Source organism: Acipenser ruthenus, chromosome 17, assembly GCF_902713425.1.
Source record: "Acipenser ruthenus chromosome 17, fAciRut3.2 maternal haplotype, whole genome shotgun sequence".
NCBI lineage: Eukaryota > Metazoa > Chordata > Actinopteri > Acipenseriformes > Acipenseridae > Acipenser > Acipenser ruthenus.
Window position 1 is genome coordinate 12,321,605 of NC_081205.1, and position 21,198 is coordinate 12,342,802.

At 40.8% G+C, this 21,198-nt stretch overlaps 1 protein-coding gene across 2 annotated transcripts; it reads left to right on the top strand.

The window, feature by feature from the left end:
• Positions 1 to 393: 393 nt before the first annotated feature.
• LOC117423791 (uncharacterized) lies at positions 394 to 14,505 on the top strand. Of its 2 annotated transcripts, none has more exons than XM_058989982.1 (5): positions 394 to 543; positions 9,822 to 9,991; positions 10,476 to 10,571; positions 11,376 to 11,512; positions 13,445 to 14,505. In XM_058989982.1, the coding sequence occupies exons 1-5, from the start codon at positions 404 to 406 to the stop codon at positions 13,574 to 13,576; spliced, it is 675 nt and encodes a 224-aa protein (XP_058845965.1). In that variant the 5' UTR covers positions 394 to 403; the 3' UTR covers positions 13,577 to 14,505. The 2 variants fall into 2 exon arrangements, with proteins under 2 accessions (XP_058845965.1, XP_058845964.1); XM_058989981.1 differs by lacking the exon at positions 394 to 543 and adding an exon at positions 7,316 to 7,774.
• Positions 14,506 to 21,198: the final 6,693 nt, after the last annotated feature.

Consider the following 21,198-nt stretch of genomic DNA (forward strand, 5'->3'; position numbering starts at 1 on the left):
TTAACGTTCATTAAAAATGTTATCAGACGCGAGAACAAGCACATATGTAACACAGACTCCATTCTGCCCTGCTAATATAGCCGAGTGTATTGTTTTTCATGCCCATAGTAAAATGTGCGTCGATCACTTTCTATCGTTCAGTTTAGCAGTAGCCTGTGTAAATTACACAAGCCAGAGGCCCATCGGTTACTATAGACTATCGTATCTTACAGGATCTGATATAATACTGTAGACATAGTTCTACAGTATTTAAATTGTATTCAGCTGTAAATATGTATTCATTTATGGCACAAAACATCGTGCAAAGTAAGTAGCCCTTTCAGAAATGTACAGAACTATTTCGCCATCTACTGGTCAAACGTTTTATTGTTTGTTTTTTCCCCGCTCTGGCCTCCCCCAATACATGAAGGACTTGCATACTAAAAGTATGAACTTTGGAATTGAAAAACAGATGAAGTCGCTTCTACAACGCCTGGCCAGTAATTTGCCGGAGAACCCGTTGGCGTTTGGCACTACTCACACGTATTTAAGGGCTGTGTTAAGGTATGTTTTGTTCAGGATTGTTGTTTAAAAATCATTTTTCGCAATTAAATTAAGTTTGCAGTTGAGGAAACCTTTTCCTCACTGTTTGAGAGAGGATTAGAAGACCATTTTCACTTTTCAAAGCACTGTTTAATCTAAAAACAGCCCTTGAAAAAACACATTCCTTAAAACTTCTGGTTGTGCTCTCAATTGTACAGTTTTGAAAGAAACACAGGTCACAGTAAACATGTATTTTCAGTTGGTCTTGTTTACCTGGAGGGTGAAGTAGTCCCCACCCCTTCACTGGCTTTTTTCCTGTCATAAACCAATCAGCTGCTTCCCGTGTTGATTGACGTTCTTTTCCCTGTCGTTGGTTTGGTTTAGCCACTCTCAACCAGAAAGCTGTTGGGATGCGTGAAGTTGTGGTTAGGGCTCTGGACTCTTGACCGGAGGGTCGTGGGTTCAATCCCAGGTGGGGGATACTGCTGCTGTACCCTTGAGTAAGGTACTTTACCTAGATTGCGCCAGTGAAAACCCAACTGTATAAATGGGTAATTGTATATAAAAATAAATAATGTAATTGTATGTACAGATAATGTGATATTATTATTTATTTCTTAGCAGACGCCCTTATCCAGGGCGACTTACAATTGTTACAAGATATTACATTATTTATTTTTTTACATACAAATACCCATTTATGCTGTTGGATTTTTACTGGAGCAATCTAGGTAAAGTACCTTGCTCAAGGGTACAGCAGCAGTGTCCCCAACTGGGGATTGAACCCACAACCCCTCCAGTCAAGAGTCCAGAGCCCGAACCACTACTCCACACTGCTGCCCTGTCTTGTAACAAATGTAAGTTGCCCTGGATAATAGTGTCTGCTAAGAAATAAAATAATAATTGTTTCTTTCAAGCACAGAGTTTCTAATTACCTGCAACACTGCAGCCAGCAAAGAGTTTTCCAATGAAAGCTGAACATCTTGTCTAGTTTGGTTTTAACCACAGTTTTCTAGTTTACCTTTCTAAATCTCACAAGAGCTCAGCCTGTTCTGTGAGGGCACTGTGCGGTCAGACAGACTCTCCTCTGAGTGCCATACAGGAAGCTTGCTTTAAGTCTGGTGCAATTCAATGCAGGACAGTGTTTTAATAAGACAGCTGTGGGAGAGTGATTTAATCCACCATTATTGATGGTTTGTCTGACTTTAAAAAGGGGTTCAACATTCCTACACAAGTATTTTGCAGCCCTGTCCGATATGGAAATGAATATCTTTGTATATAAAAGTGAAAAGCGAATTTGTGTTTGTGTTATCCATGGTTGCCTTTGTGTCCTTTATTTCTTGATTCAACACATAAACCAATGGCAGTTATCCGTAACTGACTAGAATAGATGTATTTGTGTCTGTAAAGGATCATTCTACTATATCTCTTCTATAGACACGGCCAGCCCTACTCTTCATATAGATGTGTGCTGCTCTCACAGTGATGCACCGTGCAGCACCGATACTCTTAGTAATAAATACCAGGATCTTTTTCTGGGATATCACAGGGTGTAATCAAGAGTTGTGTGAATGCCGAAGGTCTCGTGCAGCATTTTTGGAGGAAAACAAATTGTTTGCTTGTTTTGAGAGCAAAGAAGTCACATAAAACAGACAGAAATGTTTTTTTCTTTACGAAGGACTCCCAAGGGAAAAGAATGACTAATACCGATTTGTTCAGTGTTAGCAGCAAATATTTTCCAAGGCAAATCAGAAAACATTATTTTTGCCAATGTTCATTTTTTGACAGAACAACTGCAAGTGTGGTCAACTAGACTGGGGGGCTAAATGTGTGTAACAGGCACTGTTGTGTGGTGCACTGCCATTACGAGTAACGTCCCGTCAGTGAGATGAGATGAGAGGAGGTTAAAAGCTCTAAAAACACGAATGCAGACAAGCCTGCCTCCTTTGCATTGTGGTTAAGGCGCTCACTTTCAGTGTGCGTGGGTGCAGCACCCAGTCTCTGCCGTGAACATGGGCAAAATGAAGAAGTAACAAAAAATTAAAAATCAGTCACGTGAATGTTATCAGTTATTGAAAATTGATAACTAGTGTTTTCAGGAGGGGAGAAACAGGTTGCAATGTTTTGCCACTGAATGCAAATGTTTGTGAGGGATGCTGGGGTAGGTATTATAGATGTTCTGTTGTCAGTGTTTTCCTCTAGTATTTGGGAGCTGTTTAGTGACATGGTTTGCAGAGAGAGGGGGAGTTAACTTTTAAGGAACTGTCAACCAGTCGTGTCGACACAGCCAGCTCTGGTGCTCTGGTAAACTGAAATGCAACTTGCTGTATATGAAATGTACCTAAGCACTCGGTATATTTTATAATTAGTTAAAAATATATATTTTGATGAAACTACTGATTTTACACATTTTATGCAGAATCAGATATTCGTGTACTTACAGACCGCTTAACTGGCACCTTGTTTTAACCAGCGCTTCAATATCAAGCAATACTTTGTTTATATATTTTGACTTAAAGTCATCAACTGATGTAACACTTCATTCCACAGTCTGGGAGCACAGTGACTGAAAGCTCTCTCCCTTCATTTTGTGTACACTTGTGGGAGGCACAGCAGGCCTGCATCAGCTGATCTTAAATCACGAGAAGGTATAGATGTGACTAGAAGCTCTTTATATAATCTGGTGCCAGACCTTTAAGTGCTTTATCAGTCAGAAATCAAATTTTAAAATAATCTCTAAACTTCACTGGGAGCCAGTGCAGTGAAGCCAGCACAGGTGTATATGGTCTCTTTTTTTCCATTCTGCCGAGAAGCCTTGCAGCGGCATTCTGTATCAGCTGCAGGTGATTTATGGCGTGACCCGGAAGTCCAGCGAATAGAGCAGAAATGACCTCATTTTAGCAATGTTTTGCAAATGGAAAAAGGACACTTTGGTTACATTGCAGATATCAGACTCCAAAGATAAATCAGAGTCAAATAAGACCCCTAGGTTTTTCACTTCCGTTTTTATGTTTGGGGTCAAATTGTCCATATATATTTTTTAGAGATTTTGTGACTTCTAGTTGCTGCTAAGAGCTTATCAGAGATTAACTGTAAAACATGTTGGAACATCCACCTCTTCACACCAGTAAAGCATTCAGCCAAGGCTGACACAGCCAGGGTATCTTCAGGTTTTACAATGTAGCCCAGTTCTGCAGGAAAAATGCACGATTAGAGGAATTCACAGAACAATTAACTATAAACAAATTGTGTATTGAGTTGAGGAGTTCTATCGTAATTTTAAAAGCTTAATAAATGTATAATGAAGTGTAATACATATAGGGTTGCCAGAATCTCAGGACACTAAGGGAAGTCAGGTTTTGTAACTCGCCTCTCTAAACTGTAATGTATTCAGTAAAGTGAGTGTGAATTGTGCGAACTGTCGCTAAGTTAATTGAATTGTTTTACTTAGTTGTTAACAAAAGCACACACATTCCTGCGAGGATCGTTTCCATCAATCAGACCTATGCAGCAGCTGATTGGCTTTCTGAGACTCTGACTGGGCGGGACTGTGTGAAGCAAGAAATATTAAACAAATAGAAACTTTACCTGCTGTCACAAGGTTAAATGAAAGAGTGCCGGTGAATGCAAAGTTATAATAATGGTGTTGCACTATTTGTATAGATATTGTTTACTGTATAAAAAATTCAAGCAATATGATTAATCATTGTTACGAGGCTCTCCGGATAGAATCGCCACCACAATTAAACAATTAAATACATTTACTAAACTGCTCAAGCGATTCACACTCGTTTTATATGTTTTGAAATATTTGATAAAGATTTGAAATATGTTTATAATTGTTCAAAGCAGTAGGGTTATTTATTAGGTCACTCAAATAATCACTCAAATAATTGAAAACTGCTTTTAGAATTTTGGTTGGAATTGGATCCAACAAGCAAGTGGAAGAATAATTTGCATTACCAATTTATTGAGATCTTGTACTGTAATCTCAGAGAAAGATTCCATAGCAAAACAAATCCTGATTACACAGCATATTCAAAGGAAGAGCTGTCCGTGGGAATTTGATTCCTAATGTTAATAATCTTATTTTGAAATTAATTAAGAAATTCCTCACATTTCAAAGTTGAGGATTCAAAATGCGGAGGAGCATCAGAGGACCGTTTCACCAGCTTATCAATAATAGAAAAAAAGTACCCGAGAGGATTTTTTTGTTTGTTTCAATAAGGGAGGAAAATAAGAACATCTGGCTGCCCTCAGAGACATGCTGGCCTTTAACTGATGTTGCTTCCAGATTTCATAGTGGACATGCAATTGGCTATTTCATAGTGGACATGCAGTTGGCTATTTCATAGTGGACATGCAGTTGGCTATTTTATAGTAGACATGCAATTGGTTATTTCATAGTGGACATGCAGTTGGCTATTTCATAGTGGACATGCAGTTGGTTATTTCATAGTGGACATGCAGTTGGTTATTTCATAGTGGACATGCAATTGGTTATTTCATAGTGGACATGCAGTTGGCTATTTCATAGTGGACATGCAGTTGGTTATTTCATAGTGGACATGCAGTTGGTTATTTCATAGTGGACATGCAATTGGTTATTTCATAGTGGACATGCAATTGGTTATTTCATAGTGGACATGCAGTTGGTTATTTCATAGTGGACATGCAGTTAGCTATTTCATAGTGGACATGCAATTGACTATTTCATAGTGGACATGCAGTTGGTTATTTCATAGTGGACATGCAATTGGCTATTTTTCCACCAGCGTTCCAGTTTACAACCTTCTCTTTTCATTTGGCATAATTCTGAATTGACCCAAGGCGAGGTACGCTTTAGGGAGTTTTCTGACAGAAGGTTATTATAAGTGTCTACTACCTCATCAGTTGACTGCGAGTTCGTAGCTGTAGGTGGTATTAATCTTAGCACATGAGACAGCTCTAGTGCAGCTGAAGAATTTATTACCCGTTTTTTAACAGTACGCAGCAGAACAGTTTGGGTGGGTAGAGGTAGATTGGTCTCACAAAGGATAGCAAGATGATCGGAGATGGTTAGCTCTAACACTGACAGGTTGTGAACGGCTAAGCCATGAGTGATGAGTAGGTCCAAAGTATGGCCACGATTGTGAGAAGGTCCTTTAATGAACATAATCTAGGGAATATAGGAGCCTTAAAAAATTCCATTGACTTTGGATCAGAGTCACTATCAATATATAATAACTCTGTCATATTTGGCGAGGAATCAGCAAATTCTGTGAGAAAAGATAGGTTGGATTTGGATGGACAGTAAATAATTACAATAATTCCTGGTGAATGACCTTTTAAAGCTATGGTTAATACTAATGATTCGAAAGAGGAATAGATTTCAGTAATATTTTGTGTAATATAATTAGAGCGATGAATGGATGCCAGCCCCCCCACCCTGCCCCATACGGCATGCTTCTGAAACAATGTATAGTTTGGGGAGATGCTTCTATCAGTGACTCACTTTCGTCAGCATGTAGCCAGGTTGCTGTTAAGATTTATGATCTTTAATTAACTCATTAATAAGTGGAGCTTTATTGGATAAAGATCTAGTATTAAATAATGCTAGACATAAGTTGATTCATTCAGCAGGGGTTTGAACTGATGAAACAGGGATACGTATAAGATTATTTAAGTAAACCCCTTGAGTTTTATTAACAACCACAGAGCAACGGGAGTGATTTGATTCTATAACTTCTATTAGATTTTGTAAACCTTTTAAAATCCACCCTTCCCCCATTTCTAGCTTAAAGAACAGGTTAAGTGGTTTTCAATATTTGCTGCAAGCCTGCTTGTGTTTAGTATATTGAATTCCACTGAATCACAGGTAACTCAATGATTAGTGACCTATTTCTGTATTAAAAAGTCACCAGTAAGAAACACTGAACAATGAACATAAAGTGATTGCAATTAATTGCATGAACCTTACCTGGCGTGCACTTGCATTATAGAAGCCTCTGTTTGATATCAGTGCTTTCAGACAGTGTTGCACTCTACTGGTCGCCTGGAGGGTGAAATTGTCCCCACCTCTTCTGTGGCTTCTTTCTTGTGAATAGCTGCACATTTCCTGTGAAAAAGGCAGAGTAAACTGAAACTGCCTTTAAACTTACCTTGTAACCGATATCATATTTTAAAATGAAAATATGTTTGCTGTAACATCATTTCTTTCAAAGACCTATGCATCTAATGGAAGTACAAAAGAAGTAAGATTTATGTTATTCATTTAAAATAAAATAAACTGATAAAACAGAGAATTCAACTAGAAAAATAGAAATATCTAAATACACATTTGACAAGACATGTGCTTGCTGTTTTGAGTGTGTGGGTTTATTTTTAAAAAAGATGGGCTTGGACTACTCACATCTCTTTACTCATGAAGTTTCTTTACTACCCAGTCTGAAACCATTTGTAGAATATGTTAATAGAAATGAATACAGCAGCTGAATTCCTCCCCTTCCTCCCTCAGGGATGTATAGGCGTTACTGATAAAGAACAATGCTTTCCTGTCACTCTCTATGTGTGTCTGGAACGTGCTTAACATGCAGGTTTGTTTTGGGAATCACTGTTTAAAATGGCGCCTTGTTTCTTAATCTGGCACTTTTACAATGTCTGTAATTTGGCTCAATATCAAAGGTTGAAGGGGAGAAAAGGTATTGTCGGTATATTTATAAGGCTGTAGTATCTGCCTTGTTTCTCTCAGAGCACCTGCAGAGCATGTGATCATCCTCCCTGAGCTTTAGTAACAAGTAACAGAGTGCTCTCTCTCTTTCTCTCCCTCTCTCTCTCTCTCCATTTCTCTCTCTTTCTGTAAAATTTGTCAAGGTCGACCTAGTTTGTTCCCAGGCTACTAAGACTAATGCTTATTTTCCCTCTGTTGGAGTACCAACTCAATACATTGGGCCTCACGCCCGCCCCCTTACTCCCTAAACAAAACTCATCAGTAATCATTTTAGACATAAAAAGCCATTGCCTCCTCATTCAGACATCACCAAAGGGGCTGCGGATCCTTCTGAAACAAGGAGATATCTGTGTGCAGGAGCCCCTGAATCAGAGATACTTGCTCCCTGACCACAAGTATAATGAGGACCCTGCTTCTGCTGTCGGCTGTCTTGTGCTCCTGCACTCCGCTGGGAATGGCTTTTGTTCTGCTGTCTTCCCAAGAGCTTCCGTCGGGAACGTCCGTCCCTCCCATCTCCAGTGCGCCCACGGTCACTATGTCCAGGTGAGGGGAAAGCTCATGATTGAAGCAGGCTGTAATTAGTCCAAAGAACAGGACTAATTAGAAAAGTTATGGGTCACGCGTGGGTCAATATCTGATTGCAAATGAGTCATGTAGTTATTAAAATCTTTGCAAGAGAGACCCTCTCACAGCCTGGGAATCCTGGCAGACCCACGCTATTCAGTATCTGTTACAGAAGATTTACTCACTGACAGTTGCTGACACTCAGCTGTGGTGATTAATATCCTGCTAGTTTGAGAATCAATGCTGGTTGATGTGCTGATTCAAGAAAAATAAACATTTATACAGAATCCCTTGTACATTTCTATTGAATGAGTCTTGTGTAGAAACACTCCTTAATAAATCTAATTGTAAAATGTGCACCGTTTTTTGGGGGTTGGTTTCTTGCCTAAAATCGACTTATCGACGGTCTGTTTGCAAGTTCACTGAAGTATGTTTAGTTGGATCACTTACATTTTTTCCCCCAGTGTGAAATTGGTTTCGCATTACAGATTTGTAGATGCATTTTGCTTTGTATGATGCAGGGGATGTGCCAATGTTGACCTGCTGGTTGTATTGGGTATAGCAAAAATACTTCGTCTGAATTGTTTTTGCAATTACAAACTGATAGTGTAGGAGCATGCAATATGTCGGACACATTGGTTAATAGTACAAAAACAGAAAGATAGTTGTTTGAAAGTTTTTGAATTTCCAATAAAGTGAAGAACTAAACTGGGGTTCGGGGGTAATATAACTTAAATAATAAACTGAAAAGTATGGCCTGTGTTTTGTTGAAGTTCACTACACTACATTAATACAAAACGTATTTATATACTAACTGCATTAGGTGCACAATTGCTGCAGTCTCAATTATGGCTGGCTGCACAGCAGGGTTAATGCATTGGTAAGATGTGGTTAATTTGCACCCAAAGTGCATTTTGTCTTGCATTGCAATGACTAAAAAGGCAAATGTACCAACAGAGACTTCCTGATCCCAGTGGTCTAGCTCTGATTGGTTTGGTGCAAATTCTGAAGAGTATCAACTTGTTTTAGACATTTCACATATACCTTTTCAAACCAACTGAACCAACTGTACGTCAGTCCTTACCAAACGCAGAAACCAACTGTATGCACAGTAAAAGGGCCCTTCAAAAATCTCTTCCAATTCTTGGCAGTCCGGTGTGTTTTTAATGCATGCAAATAAAGAGGTTGTTGGCAGAATGTAGTGAGATGAATGACTGTTGCCTTTTAGACCCTGCTGTATTAAATTATCGTTACATAGTTTTGCTCAACTCACCATGGCCTTGCAATGTAGTTCAGAGGTTTCAATTACAATCTCTCAGAATAGCTGTAATATAACTTGTTTACTTGGGTACTTTAGTTGTCACTTGTTTTCTACTTTGCCACCTGAGGAAGTGGTCTTGAAGATAGACCTTTTTGCTCTGTTTTTATTGGCACTAATGTGGTAGCAAGCAGTACCATCATGAATATAAGAACATAATAGTATAGCTATCATTCTATCTCTAAGCCTTAATAATCAGCATTTCTTATAACTCTTAAATAACTTTAAATAACTTGCGTGCATTGTAAATATGGTCCGTGGGCTAAAGATAAAAGACAAATGAAGAATAAATAAAAAAAGGCTTCAAAACATTAAAAAAACAGACCTGGAATCTAAATCGTGCAACATCAGAATCTGTTCCAGTCCCACAGGAGATAGTGGTACTAACGTTGCTACAGTTTGTCGTTTTGAACCGTAAAACATGCTGGACTAAGTGTAGTTTGGAAACAATTAAATAAATGTTGCATGGAAGTGTTTACGCTGGGGATAGCTGTACAGTCAAGCTTACCTCTGCACCTCTGCCTATGGAAAAATACACCTCACAAGCCACACACACACATAAAGCTGTTTTTGGAAAATATACATTAAAGCTGCACAAGCTGTCGTGTGTGCTTGTGAAGCCTCTTCGAGTTACCCGGGTCCACTCTGTTTCTCTTCAGACTGCAGGGGCAGATGTTAACTTGTTGCATGTGTGTCTCCTTTCTCTAGCTGCAAGGACCAGCTGCTGCAGGATGTCAAAGAGATGCTGCTGGATGCTTTAAACCTGGAGCAGGCCCCCCGCATCAATATAAAAGGCATGAGCCAGATCACGGCTGCTTTGCGGACAGAACTGAGTGCCATTTCACAAAATTCAGATCACTCTGCTGTGGAAAAGACAGGCAAGTGACTGCTCCCCACCCCACTCCAGAAACAGCCCTGTGATCGATGGTTTGAGTGTATGGAAAACCCCACAGCACCACGAGTGCTGAACATTATGCCTCAGCTACCGCTTCAGTGCTGCAAAAACATTCTCATGATGTTATTGCTCTGTATTATCCAAAGGACACTGAAAAGATTAATGCTTATATACTGTAGTAAGGTAGTTAGGTAGTTAATTGTCTTACACTTGTATTATAATCTATCATTTTAAAACATCTACCTGGTAAATTAGACAAACGCACCAAAACCCAATTGTTTTTTTAGGGAAGCTGTATGTTGGAAGCACATTACTGTAGCCTTGATGTGAAGCCCAAACACATGCTTCAACAGCCCACGGATCAGTCTTGAGCTGCGACCACATTCGATCAGAGAAGGTGCTGTATCATCACTGTCATTTCCATTGAGACAACTGTGTTTATAAAACCTTTCTTTCGGATTCTTCAGGCCCAGGGTTTTTGAACTCGACAGCAGAGAACGACACACAGAGAGCAAAGACCGAGCCTCACTGCTGCCAGATCACATCACAAATCTTTATCACAGGTACAGTATTTTTGGTGCTTTGGGGGTTGGGCATCTGCTGTTGCTGCCAAAACACAGGGATCACAATGAATGTGAGTTTTGGCAGTCACCATTGCATGAGCCCTGCTTTCATGGAACACAAGGAAACAGCTGGGATGTCTGTATAAACACAAAATAATTCCTGCTTTGTAATACCATTCACTACTCGATTCTGAAATGTGCAGTTCTGAAAGAAACACATGTTCTAGCAGACTTGTATTTTCATTTCAAAACAGATCTGGTTCTCAGTTTCTATGCCTTATTCAAGATATTATACCTTTTCATTTCACCTCAGCAGTGTCTTCTGGGCCAAAGCATCTTACTGACCGACGGCAAGTCGGTCAAAGGGGGATGGAGCTGGTTGGTTAATGACAGGAAAGAAGCCATTGAAGTGGTGGAGACACCTCTAGGTGGAATGAACAAGCAAGTGCAATGCTAACTGAAACCATGGTTTGCAAACAGAGATTTCTTTAACCAAGTGTAGTACCATAGCTTGTGTTTTAAAATACAAATAAATGTTTCTTTCAAAACTGTGACCTACAGTGCATAACTAATAGGCGTGCTCAGCAGGTAAGATTTATGGAATTATCTTGATAGCTACAACCACTTTAAGATCATTTCACTTGGTTCTAATGGAATAGAGGGATTACAGTGCATTATTATACTTGCTTCAATGTGTATACAATCTGTTTCTGAAAGAGGTGTGATTAGCTGAGGCCCATGCTGGCATGTGGCTCCTGCTCAGTTGCTGGTTCTCCTCACAATCCTGCCCGTTGTGTCTCATAGATCTGGGTTGGGAGTCGTGGATTGTTTATCCAGAGAGCTTCAACTACACTCAGTGTGAGGCCTGCAACCACGGCAGAAGCAGGACCTGGCAACACTGCAGGCAGGGAGGCCCCTCAGCCAAACATCACGTCCCAAAGGTAACAAGACCCTTCACCAGAACATACAGCAGGACACAGACACACAGGCACTGCCTCCACATCTGAGCTCAACAAGTACTAACGGGGGGGGGGGGTGGTGTAAGGCTACGCGCAAAGTGATTTGCGGGTGCAAAACCCCCATAATGCTGCTGTGAATCCTGTTTAGCAGCCATCTGATTTTATGTAAAGAATGGTGTTCACCTGGCGTTTTGCACCCATTATCAAATTTGCACTTTGCCATCATGAATCCATTAAAATGATGTTGAAATGCATTCAAATGAAGAACCATAGATCTAGTTACAAGCTCAGCGACTCTCCTGCACAATCTCCTCTCAGCTCAGTGACTCTCCTGCACAATGTCCCGTCAGCCCAGTGACTCTCCTGCACAATCTCCCGTCAGCCCAGTGACTCTCCTGCACAATGTCCCGTCAGCCCAGTGACTCTCCTGCACAATGTCCCATCAGCCCAGTGACTCTCCTGCACAATGTCCCGTCAGCCCAGTGACTCTCCTGCACAATCTCCCGTCAGCCCAGTAACTCTCCTGCACAATCTCCTCTCAGCTCAGTGACTCTCCTGCACAATGTCCCGTCAGCCCAGTGACTCTCCTGCACAATCTCCCGTCAGCCCAGTGACTCTCCTGCACAATGTCCCGTCAGCCCAGTGACTCTCCTGCACAATCTCCCGTCAGCCCAGTGACTCTCCTGCACAATGTCCTGTCAGCCCAGTGACTCTCCTGCACAATGTCCCGTCAGCCCAGTGACTCTCCTGCACAATCTCCTGTCAGCCCAGTGACTCTCCCGCACAATGTCCAGTTAGCCCAGTGACTCTCCTGCACAATCTCCTCTCAGCTCAGTGACTCTCCTGCACAATCTCCCATCAGCACTGACTCTCCTGCACAATCTCCTATCAGCTCAGTGACTCTCCTGCACAATCTCCCATCAGCACTGACTCTCCTGCACAATCTCCTATCAGCTCACTGACTCTCCTGCACAATCTCCCATCAGCACTGACTCTCCTGCACAATCTCCTATCAGCTCAGTGACTCTCCTGCACAATCTCCCATCAGCTCCGTGACTCTCCTGCACAATCTCCCATCAGCACTGACTCTCCTGCACAATCTCCCGTCAGCCCAGTGACTCTCCTGCACAATCTCCTATCAGCTCAGTGACTCTCCTGCACAATTTCCCATCAGCACTGACTCTCCTGCACAATCTCCTATCAGCTCAGTGACTCTCCTGCACAATCTCCCATCAGCACTGACTCTCCTGCACAATCTCCTATCAGCTCAGTGACTCTCCTGCACAATCTCTCGTCAGCCCAGTGACTCTCCTGCACAATCTCCCGTCAGCCCAGTGACTCTCCTACACAATCTCCCGTCAGCCCAGTGACTCTCCTGCACAATCTCCCATCAGCACTCTCTCCTGCACAATCTCCCATCAGCACTGACTCTCCTGCACAATCTCCCATCAGCCCAGTGACTCTCCTGCACAATCTCCCGTCAGCCCAGTGACTCTCCTGCACAATCTCCCATCAGTCCAGTGACTCTCCTGCACAATGTCCCATCAGCCCAGTGACTCTCCTGCACAATCTCCCATCAGCACTGACTCTCCTGCACAATCTCCCATCAGCACTGACTCTCCTGCACAATCTCCCATCAGTCCAGTGACTCTCCTGCACAATCTCCCGTCAGCACTGACTCTCCTGCACAATCTCCCGTCAGCACTGACTCTCCTGCACAATCTTCTATCAGCACTGACTCTCCTGCACAATCTTCTATCAGCACTGACTCTCCTGCACAATCTCCCATCAGCACTGACTCTCCTGCTCAATCTCTTATCAGCCCAGTGACTCTCCTGCACAATCTCCCATCAGCACTGACTCTCCTGCTCAATCTCCTATCAGCTCAGTGACTCTCCTGCCCTTGTTTCCCAGGTTAAGTGCTGCTCTGCTGTGGAAGAGCTCTGGCTTCGCTTTGTCTACATTGATGAAGACTCTCCTCTGGTGATCAGCAATGTACCCCTAACACAGAAGTGTGGCTGCCCGCTAGACCGAGACGCAGAGTAGAAGAATCAAAGCAGCCCCTGTTAGCCCCACTGAATCTTCATTGCATTGTTCCCACGAGTTCCCATCTTTTTAAAGTCAGTACAGTGTCTGGGTATTTGATTGTCTGTGTGTATTTTATTTTATTTTTTAATTATTATTTTCAAAGAATTTTGAGCTGGATGTTGTCCTCGCTCTAATGGCAATGAAGAAAGGGTTTCTGATCTTTTTCGCTAATATCTGGTAACAATGGGTTGTAATAAAAATCACCAAAAATGAAACAATTAAAACACTGAAACGCATAGGTCTTCACGAAATCTCGGAACCAAAATATGTTTTATGACATTTTGATACGCAGTATATCACAAAATGATGCTTTCAGACATTATGGTCAAGCTGCATACTTTATACTAGTTTACAGATGTAGGGCTGTATATATAAACTTGTTTGTATCATGGTGTTTTTTGGGGGATGAAATTGTCATGCTTTTATTTAGTTTTTATCTTACCTGTGATGTATAAACCTGTCTTGTTTCGTTAGTGGCCAACGTAAGAAATTGTGAAGGAATACTGAACAGCAATATGGAGCTTCATCATACACAGCTTGCTTTGTTAGCATATATTAGGTGAGGTGAGATTGAGCTACTTGATCGACACAGGACCATTTTCATAGTCACATACAACTTCGCTTCCAAGTTTGTATAACGCTGTGTGTTCTCAAATGCCATGGTGTATGTTTTTTGGTGCTTGGGCTTTGAATGCATTTCAATGGGATCATCGTTCCTGTACAGCCTAAAAAACCCTACCATGTTTGATCATAAATGAAAAACCCAACACCTATTTAATATTGACACAGGGACTGCAGAGGCTATTATAATGAGTGAGATGGCCATATGTATTATGGTGTGTGTAGCACATTTATATCAAACTGCTCCTTAAAATAATTTACAATGAGTTGGCTCTTTGTCATTTTTGAAAGTTGGATTTCTTTTTACAGGCTAAATAATCACATAAGAGCCATTCTAGATCCCCCCCTACCCCTCTCACTACAGCCAGAGCCGGTGTCGGGCTAAGAATGTAGCAGCAGCAGCAACACATAAGCTACACTTACTATATGCAAATACACACCACCGCCAGTATACGCTACAGTTCATAAACTTCACACACAAAGTAGCAGTTTCTCAAAACCCCTCCCGCCGCTCCTACTTCCTAGCCCGGCAACCATGCTACCTCAAACTGCTCAATATCCTGAACGCACTCCCAGCTCGGCCCTTGTTTTTTTGTTTTGTTTTGTTCTGTTTTTTTGTTTTTTAGGAGTGCATTCCATCTATACAGTTAGATGATTAGCGCCCTCTGTCTGTAGTCATTAGTCTCTTTTTTTATATCACCTTTTTTATTTATTATCTATAAAATTATATATCCCTAATATAATCAATTATTATATTTTCTCTGTCTCGCCTCCCTTCCTCTTTCCTTTTTCCCAACAAGCTATTCATTCTTAGGTTATATATCCCCATGTTCATCAACTTCCTCTTCAAGGTCTTTCTTTCTTCAAATGTCTCACACTTTATTACATAATGCTCCACCTGGAATTGTACACTGCTCACATAAACCACTGATATGTCTATCTAATCTAAATGAATGCTCATTCAGAGTAGTATGTCCAATTCTTGACCTATCCAAAGAGTTGTCTCCCAGATCTCCTTTAAGTGATTTATCCATCTATTTTCTATGCTTTTCCTAGGAGGAAATGCTATATGAAGAGAATTACCCTGAATCCAATATTTAATGCTTAATAATTTCCTCCTTAATTCCAGTGGCATCTCATGTCCGAAAACCTGCAGTGCATTAATTGGAGTGGATTTCATAGCTCCTACGCACACCCTTATTGCTTTAGCTTGAATATTGTCCACTTTTTAAATCTTGCTTTTACATGTTCCCACTAGAAGCTGATTTCCATAGTCTACTACACTCCTAATTAATCCTCTGTATATCATCATCATACTTCCTTTACATTTGTCTGTATGGTACTTATCTGTTTTTCCCAACTCAACTCAGGTATCTGAATTCTTCCACTTCTTTAAGTATCTTGGTGTAATATACTTAAACTCACCTGCTCTCTCCTCCTAAGTGATAACAGGAGCACCTCTCGACTTTTAAAATCCTGTTTATTAGACCACTTTTCCAGAATATTCATTGCCATCTGCAATTCTCTCCATATGTTTGTCTTTTATAAATAACCCCATCATCAGCAAACAAGCCCACAGCTACATTAGACCCCAGTAAAATAGCATCTACTAAATCATTAATCATTACATAGCAAAGGGCTTATAACACTTCCTTGAGGAGTTCCATTTTGCATCTCAAACTTTCAGATAATTTCCTCTGCATTTTCACTTTAAATCCTCTTCAGAAAATCTCTGATCCACCAGAGTCCTCCCCTTTATTCCCAATGTTGCTATTTTATATATTAAACCTTCTATCCAAACCATTTAATAAATCTTCTCTATGTCAATGACCTAACCACTTCATTCACACTTAATACCTCCGTGACTTCTAGATAATCTCACCAATTGGTGTATCGCTCTGCCCTTGTTCTTCTAATGGAGCTTTATAAAGTATTCAGCTACAGACAGTAGGACTAATTAATGAATTACAACGCGATTGTCTTACACACGTTCACATGTGCTTTAGAAAAAACATTAATGTAAAATAAACAAAGTGCAACAGAAAAACGACATGTCTTAAATTATAAATACAAATTAAAGTGCAAAGAAAGTGTAACCGTGTTACAGCAGTACACACTCCAGATTTGTCCAAACACCTGAGAGAAAGGGTAGAATGAAGTTAAGAGTGTATTGAACGGGTTTGACTTTCTGAAACCCAAACTGATCAGATAGTATAAGGGGTCAGGCAGTTCTTTCAGCGTGCGGGGAAATATTCCAGTATTTGGAACAGAAATTCCGATCTGGGTGGTGTGTTATATTTTCACTGTGCCAGCGTGCAACCTTGAGAGGAACACTACATGCTTTCAAAGCAACCTTATCAAACTGCACAATATTGTAACGTTTATTTTACAACTGCCAATATTTTTGTTTTTCTTCATCTTTTTTTAGAATGTTAGCCAATTCATAGACTGCTGCTCCACCTTGTGAAGATGTACACGCTGTTCTAGAGTCACTGCCTTATCATTGTGTTCAGTGATAACAGTGCAATAAGAAACACAAGTTCAGTGCTGCATTAGGGAGCTGTCCTTGTTCAGCACAGCTGGGTTTGATTTCATCGGTTTGTTGTGTCATTAAGTTACTGAATATGAAAAGGGGGCAACATGCTGCAATCTTCTGCATTCCTCATAAAAAATTTAAAAAATGTGTTCCTAATGTGAGTCGTTGCCAGTACCGTATTCCCTTCAGCTGCAATGAAACTGAAGGTTTCTCCTGAAAACAATCCGTAATACAAAACAGATCAATGAACAAACCAAGCTATCAATGACAAACAGCGAAGTGGGGGGATGATTTGATCACACTGCAGGGATTTTACAGCAGCAGGGAATCCACCCGAATTACATCAAGTACAGTCAAACCCACTTAATGTCACACCCACTTATTATCAGCACATTGAAATGTCCCGACTGCAATGTAATGGGAGTCGATGGAAATAAGCTCCTGATAAGATCACTTTGGATAATGTCACACTCTGCTTAATATCAATTTAATTTGCACCCCACTTAATATCACTTCAAAATGCCTATTTCTTAAGTTATTGTTGAACCCTGATCATGTGATTCCACTCATTGTCACAATGCATGGACTTGTTTTTAAGGGGGATTCCTGGATTTCCGCAGATAGGTGAATGATGTAATCCAGGGGGATTCCCCAGTGCTGTGCAATGCTCAAATAAAACCCAGCTGTGGCTCATCCTGGCAAGATATATATACATTGATCAAATCAACTGTTTTGCGATAAAGGATTTATGCCAATACCCCAGATACTAACTCAACCACATGATACAATAAAAAGCATGGCCAAGGAATGCCCTTACTGGAGTCAATCATTTTCAATGATCTTACATGGCAATGTAGGGGCACCACAACGCAACGGATACAGCCGATACAACAGTAAGAGCCGTTACTACAATGGGACCACGGTGTTTTTTAACATACCAATGGTATGCGTTCATGAGATTGCCATTAATGTTGTGTATGTGTGTGTGTGTGTGTGTGTGTGTGTGTGTGTTTGTGTTAATGCGCTGGTATAATGGTATCCTAAGGGGTATTATTCAAACTTTTCTGTACGGGATAACAGATGCGTAGCAGGGCTAGGATCTCATTGTGGTGGTTTCATTTACAATCATAATGATTTGGTAGAGGCTGTTTTTATCTGCTATAGAAATCCATCAGATACTGTTTCTTTGTTTTATCACAATCCAAGTAGAACAATTTAAATATAGATCCCAGATACCAGTGTTGTTTTTAAATCACCTTGAATACTAATCGGTCATGTCTAGCAGTAAGTATTTGCTGGTGGATGGTCTGGGCAGGTGGGTGACGTTTTGAATGTATGGAGGCAAGGGGCTTTTCAAGTAAATTATGAATTTCTTAAGCTGGATATCTCAAACTGCAGTTTGGTGCTTGCTCTGACCAGACTCCTGCAGGCAGACTGGGTGACACAGCGATCCAGGTGTAGAATTTCAGCCCTGTCACTGCTGCACTGTCTTGTTCCAAGAGAGGAACGCAGTTCTGGAGGGCAATCTGGAGAAACGGTAGCGCGTCAACAGACTGCTGGGTTAGATTTCTGGAAGACCTGGGTATGTTGTGCTAAGACCATGGGAACGATCTATACAATTTTAAGGAATGTTTTAAGGAATGTTTTGCTCAGGGCTGTTTTTTTACATTTTCTGAACACTTTGAGAGAGGGTTACAAGTACATATTCAGCTATTTCATCTAATCGAAAATGTTTAGAAACTCTTTAACTAACATCCTTAAAAAACATGTAGGTCTTATAGAAAACACTTGTAAGATTCCCAGCTAGAACCATGTGAACGTCAGGAAGGAGAGAGGGCTCTGGTGTATTTAAGTTTGTCTCAAGCCGTTAGAATCCCACCTGGTAAACTAGTCCACACATTTATTATTCTCTGTATGAAACCTTCAGCCCTGAACTTTTCTCTTCTCAACTTCTATTTGGGCATATTTGTCCTACTATCTGTGATAATGTTAACATACCGGTAAGTAACTCATTTATACCATTCTCCCTTTTCTGTCTCATATTATTTGTATATTTCCTCTTAACTCGTACCATCTAGTACTGGAATCGTGTGAATCAGCATCATTTACGATCTAACATTAATAATGAGGCTATTTTTAAAAGTGAAAATCACTAAGGGAGGAATAAACAAACGTCCAACCTATGTTAAGCTATGTTTGATTTACTTACAGCATTATTTACACATAATCTGCCTTTAAAATGTTGTTATAGTAATGTTTGCAATTCTACAGGAATGCATATTACCCAGTATTCACAGATTAATAATTTAAAAGCTTTCATAACACATGTTGCTTTATTTCATAGTTCATTTTCAAATTACAAAAAAAGGGATCAGTTTACTGTAAGAGCCCTGGAGCAGCATCACCCCCAGAGCCCGGAATGCAAACGGAATGGCTGTGTCCCGGGTGTTCTGCTCTTCACAGCACACCCCCAGAGCCCGGAATGCAAACAGAATGGCTGCGTCCTGGGTGTTCTCTTCTGAGCACACCCCCAGGGCCCGGAATGCAAACGGAATGGCTGTGTCCCAGGTGTTCTACTCTTCTGAGCACACCCCCAGAGCCTGGAATGCAAACAGAATGGCTGCGCCCTGGGTGTTCTCTTCTGAGCACACCCCCAGGGCCCGGAATGCAAACGGAATGGCTGTGTCCCAGGTGTTCTACTCTTCTGAGCACACCCCCAGGGCCCGGAATGCAAACAGAATGGCTGTGTCCCGGGTGTTCTACTCTTTAGCGCACAAGCATGCTGAAGGTATTAAACTGCAGGCTGAATTAGGAACGCCAGTGAGATACCCCACATCTAAGGCTATCACTCAGGACATGGGACCTGGGTTCAGTAGGTTATAATTAGTTGAAATAAGAATGGTCAGCTTCCCGATCAAGTCTGAGTACCTGTGTACAATTCAGTCCATTTAACTAGTTAAACTGGTGTACAAATTAAAACCACATTAATAACTAAAAGCATTAGATTATATAGCAATGCCTCCACTCTACTAGTATAATTTAGCTAATGCTATGGGTGTAATACAGTAGAGAAATGTAACTTCTTATAACAAGAGTTGAATATACAAATGAACACAGGTTCAATACAAATAACAGATTTTATTCCACAGGAACGGTGAAGGGAAAAAAATTGGTTAAAGGCAATAAGTATCAGAAATAATACATGCTTTCCACTCACACCACGCAATGAAATAATAATAATAATAATAATAATAATAATAATAATAATAATAATAATAATAAACCATGAGCAATATATACATTTAAACAAAACCGTCAGAGTGTAATTCTTTCTCTCAGAGTGTAACTCTTTCTCTCTTTCAGTTAGTGAATAAAACTAAACATCACTGGCTGCAGGTAGCTCTAACTCTGAGTCAATGTTAACTTTGCTTTCTCCTGGTAATCAAAAGTGGAACAAAACTGTTTTCAATATTTACATTTATCAGCCCGATCAAAAATATATACAATGCAGTCCCGATCAAAAATATATACAGTAAACCCTCAATTTGTCCTTTTGCTAATGAGGCAAGTGTTATTGCCTGTTTGGAGGCTCGCCATACCGTTCCAATGAGTTCATTTAATGGCTGTCGTCACTCCTTCTCTCTCTTCTGATAGGCAGCGAGACACAGATAGGAGTTTGAGGCCCCCTCTGAGTGGTACCTAGCTGTTGACAGAGCTGTCCCAAAACTGCAAACATGTTGGTGTTTGTCCCAATCACAATAGATGTCTCACTCTGTACTGGGGGTTCGGGGGACACTAGTGCCAAAGCTTCAATGAGCTTGTGAGTGCCTACTATATCTGGGGGGAATTCAACAGTAACCTGTATGTAGCCATCATAGAGGTAGCTATGATCACTCATTCCCAACAAAACAAGTCCTTCAAGGGGTTGTATGACACATTTGACAGGTACTTGTTGTAGAAAGGACAATGAATAATTGTCACCTGTGACCCGCTGTCCAACATGGCTTGTACAGCATTTTCATCATCTGAGCTTGCACATCCTGTAACTGCTCCACTCTCAATAAAGAGAGTCATTTCTTTTCCACTCCTCCACAGCTAGCCACCTTCTGGAGTAGCTTCTCCAAGTGTAGGAGGAAGTCAGGCACTTTTTCACTTTTTCGTTTTGTTTCAAGCCCTTGAACTTGAAGTAAAGGTCTTCTCCAGTGTCAGCAGTGCGATACTTTTTCTCAAGGATCTCTAAATAAGCAGTCACTGGGGCATCAGGGCAACTGGCTCTCAGAGCACTGGCCAGTTCAGGAGCAGGATGCTTCAGGCTGTCAACCAGTTGCTTTCGTTTTTCTTGGTCTGAGCACTGCCAGAGTCTGGTAACATCGGGTAACATCATGGTCTAACCAGGAGTCGAAATCATCTTCACCTGCAGGGG

What these genes read in the sequence shown, in the direction of transcription:
- LOC117423791 (XM_058989981.1), top strand. Translation starts at nt 7,632, where the DNA reads ATGAGGACCCTGCTTCTGCTGTCGGCTGTCTTGTGCTCCTGCACTCCG. An exon ending in CTCTGCTGTGGAAAAGACAG is followed by an intron (nt 9,992 to 10,475) that starts GCAAGTGACTGC and finishes CGGATTCTTCAG; the next exon opens with GCCCAGGGTTTTTGAACTCG. An exon ending in CCAAACATCACGTCCCAAAG is followed by an intron (nt 11,513 to 13,444) that starts GTAACAAGACCC and finishes CTTGTTTCCCAG; the next exon opens with GTTAAGTGCTGCTCTGCTGT.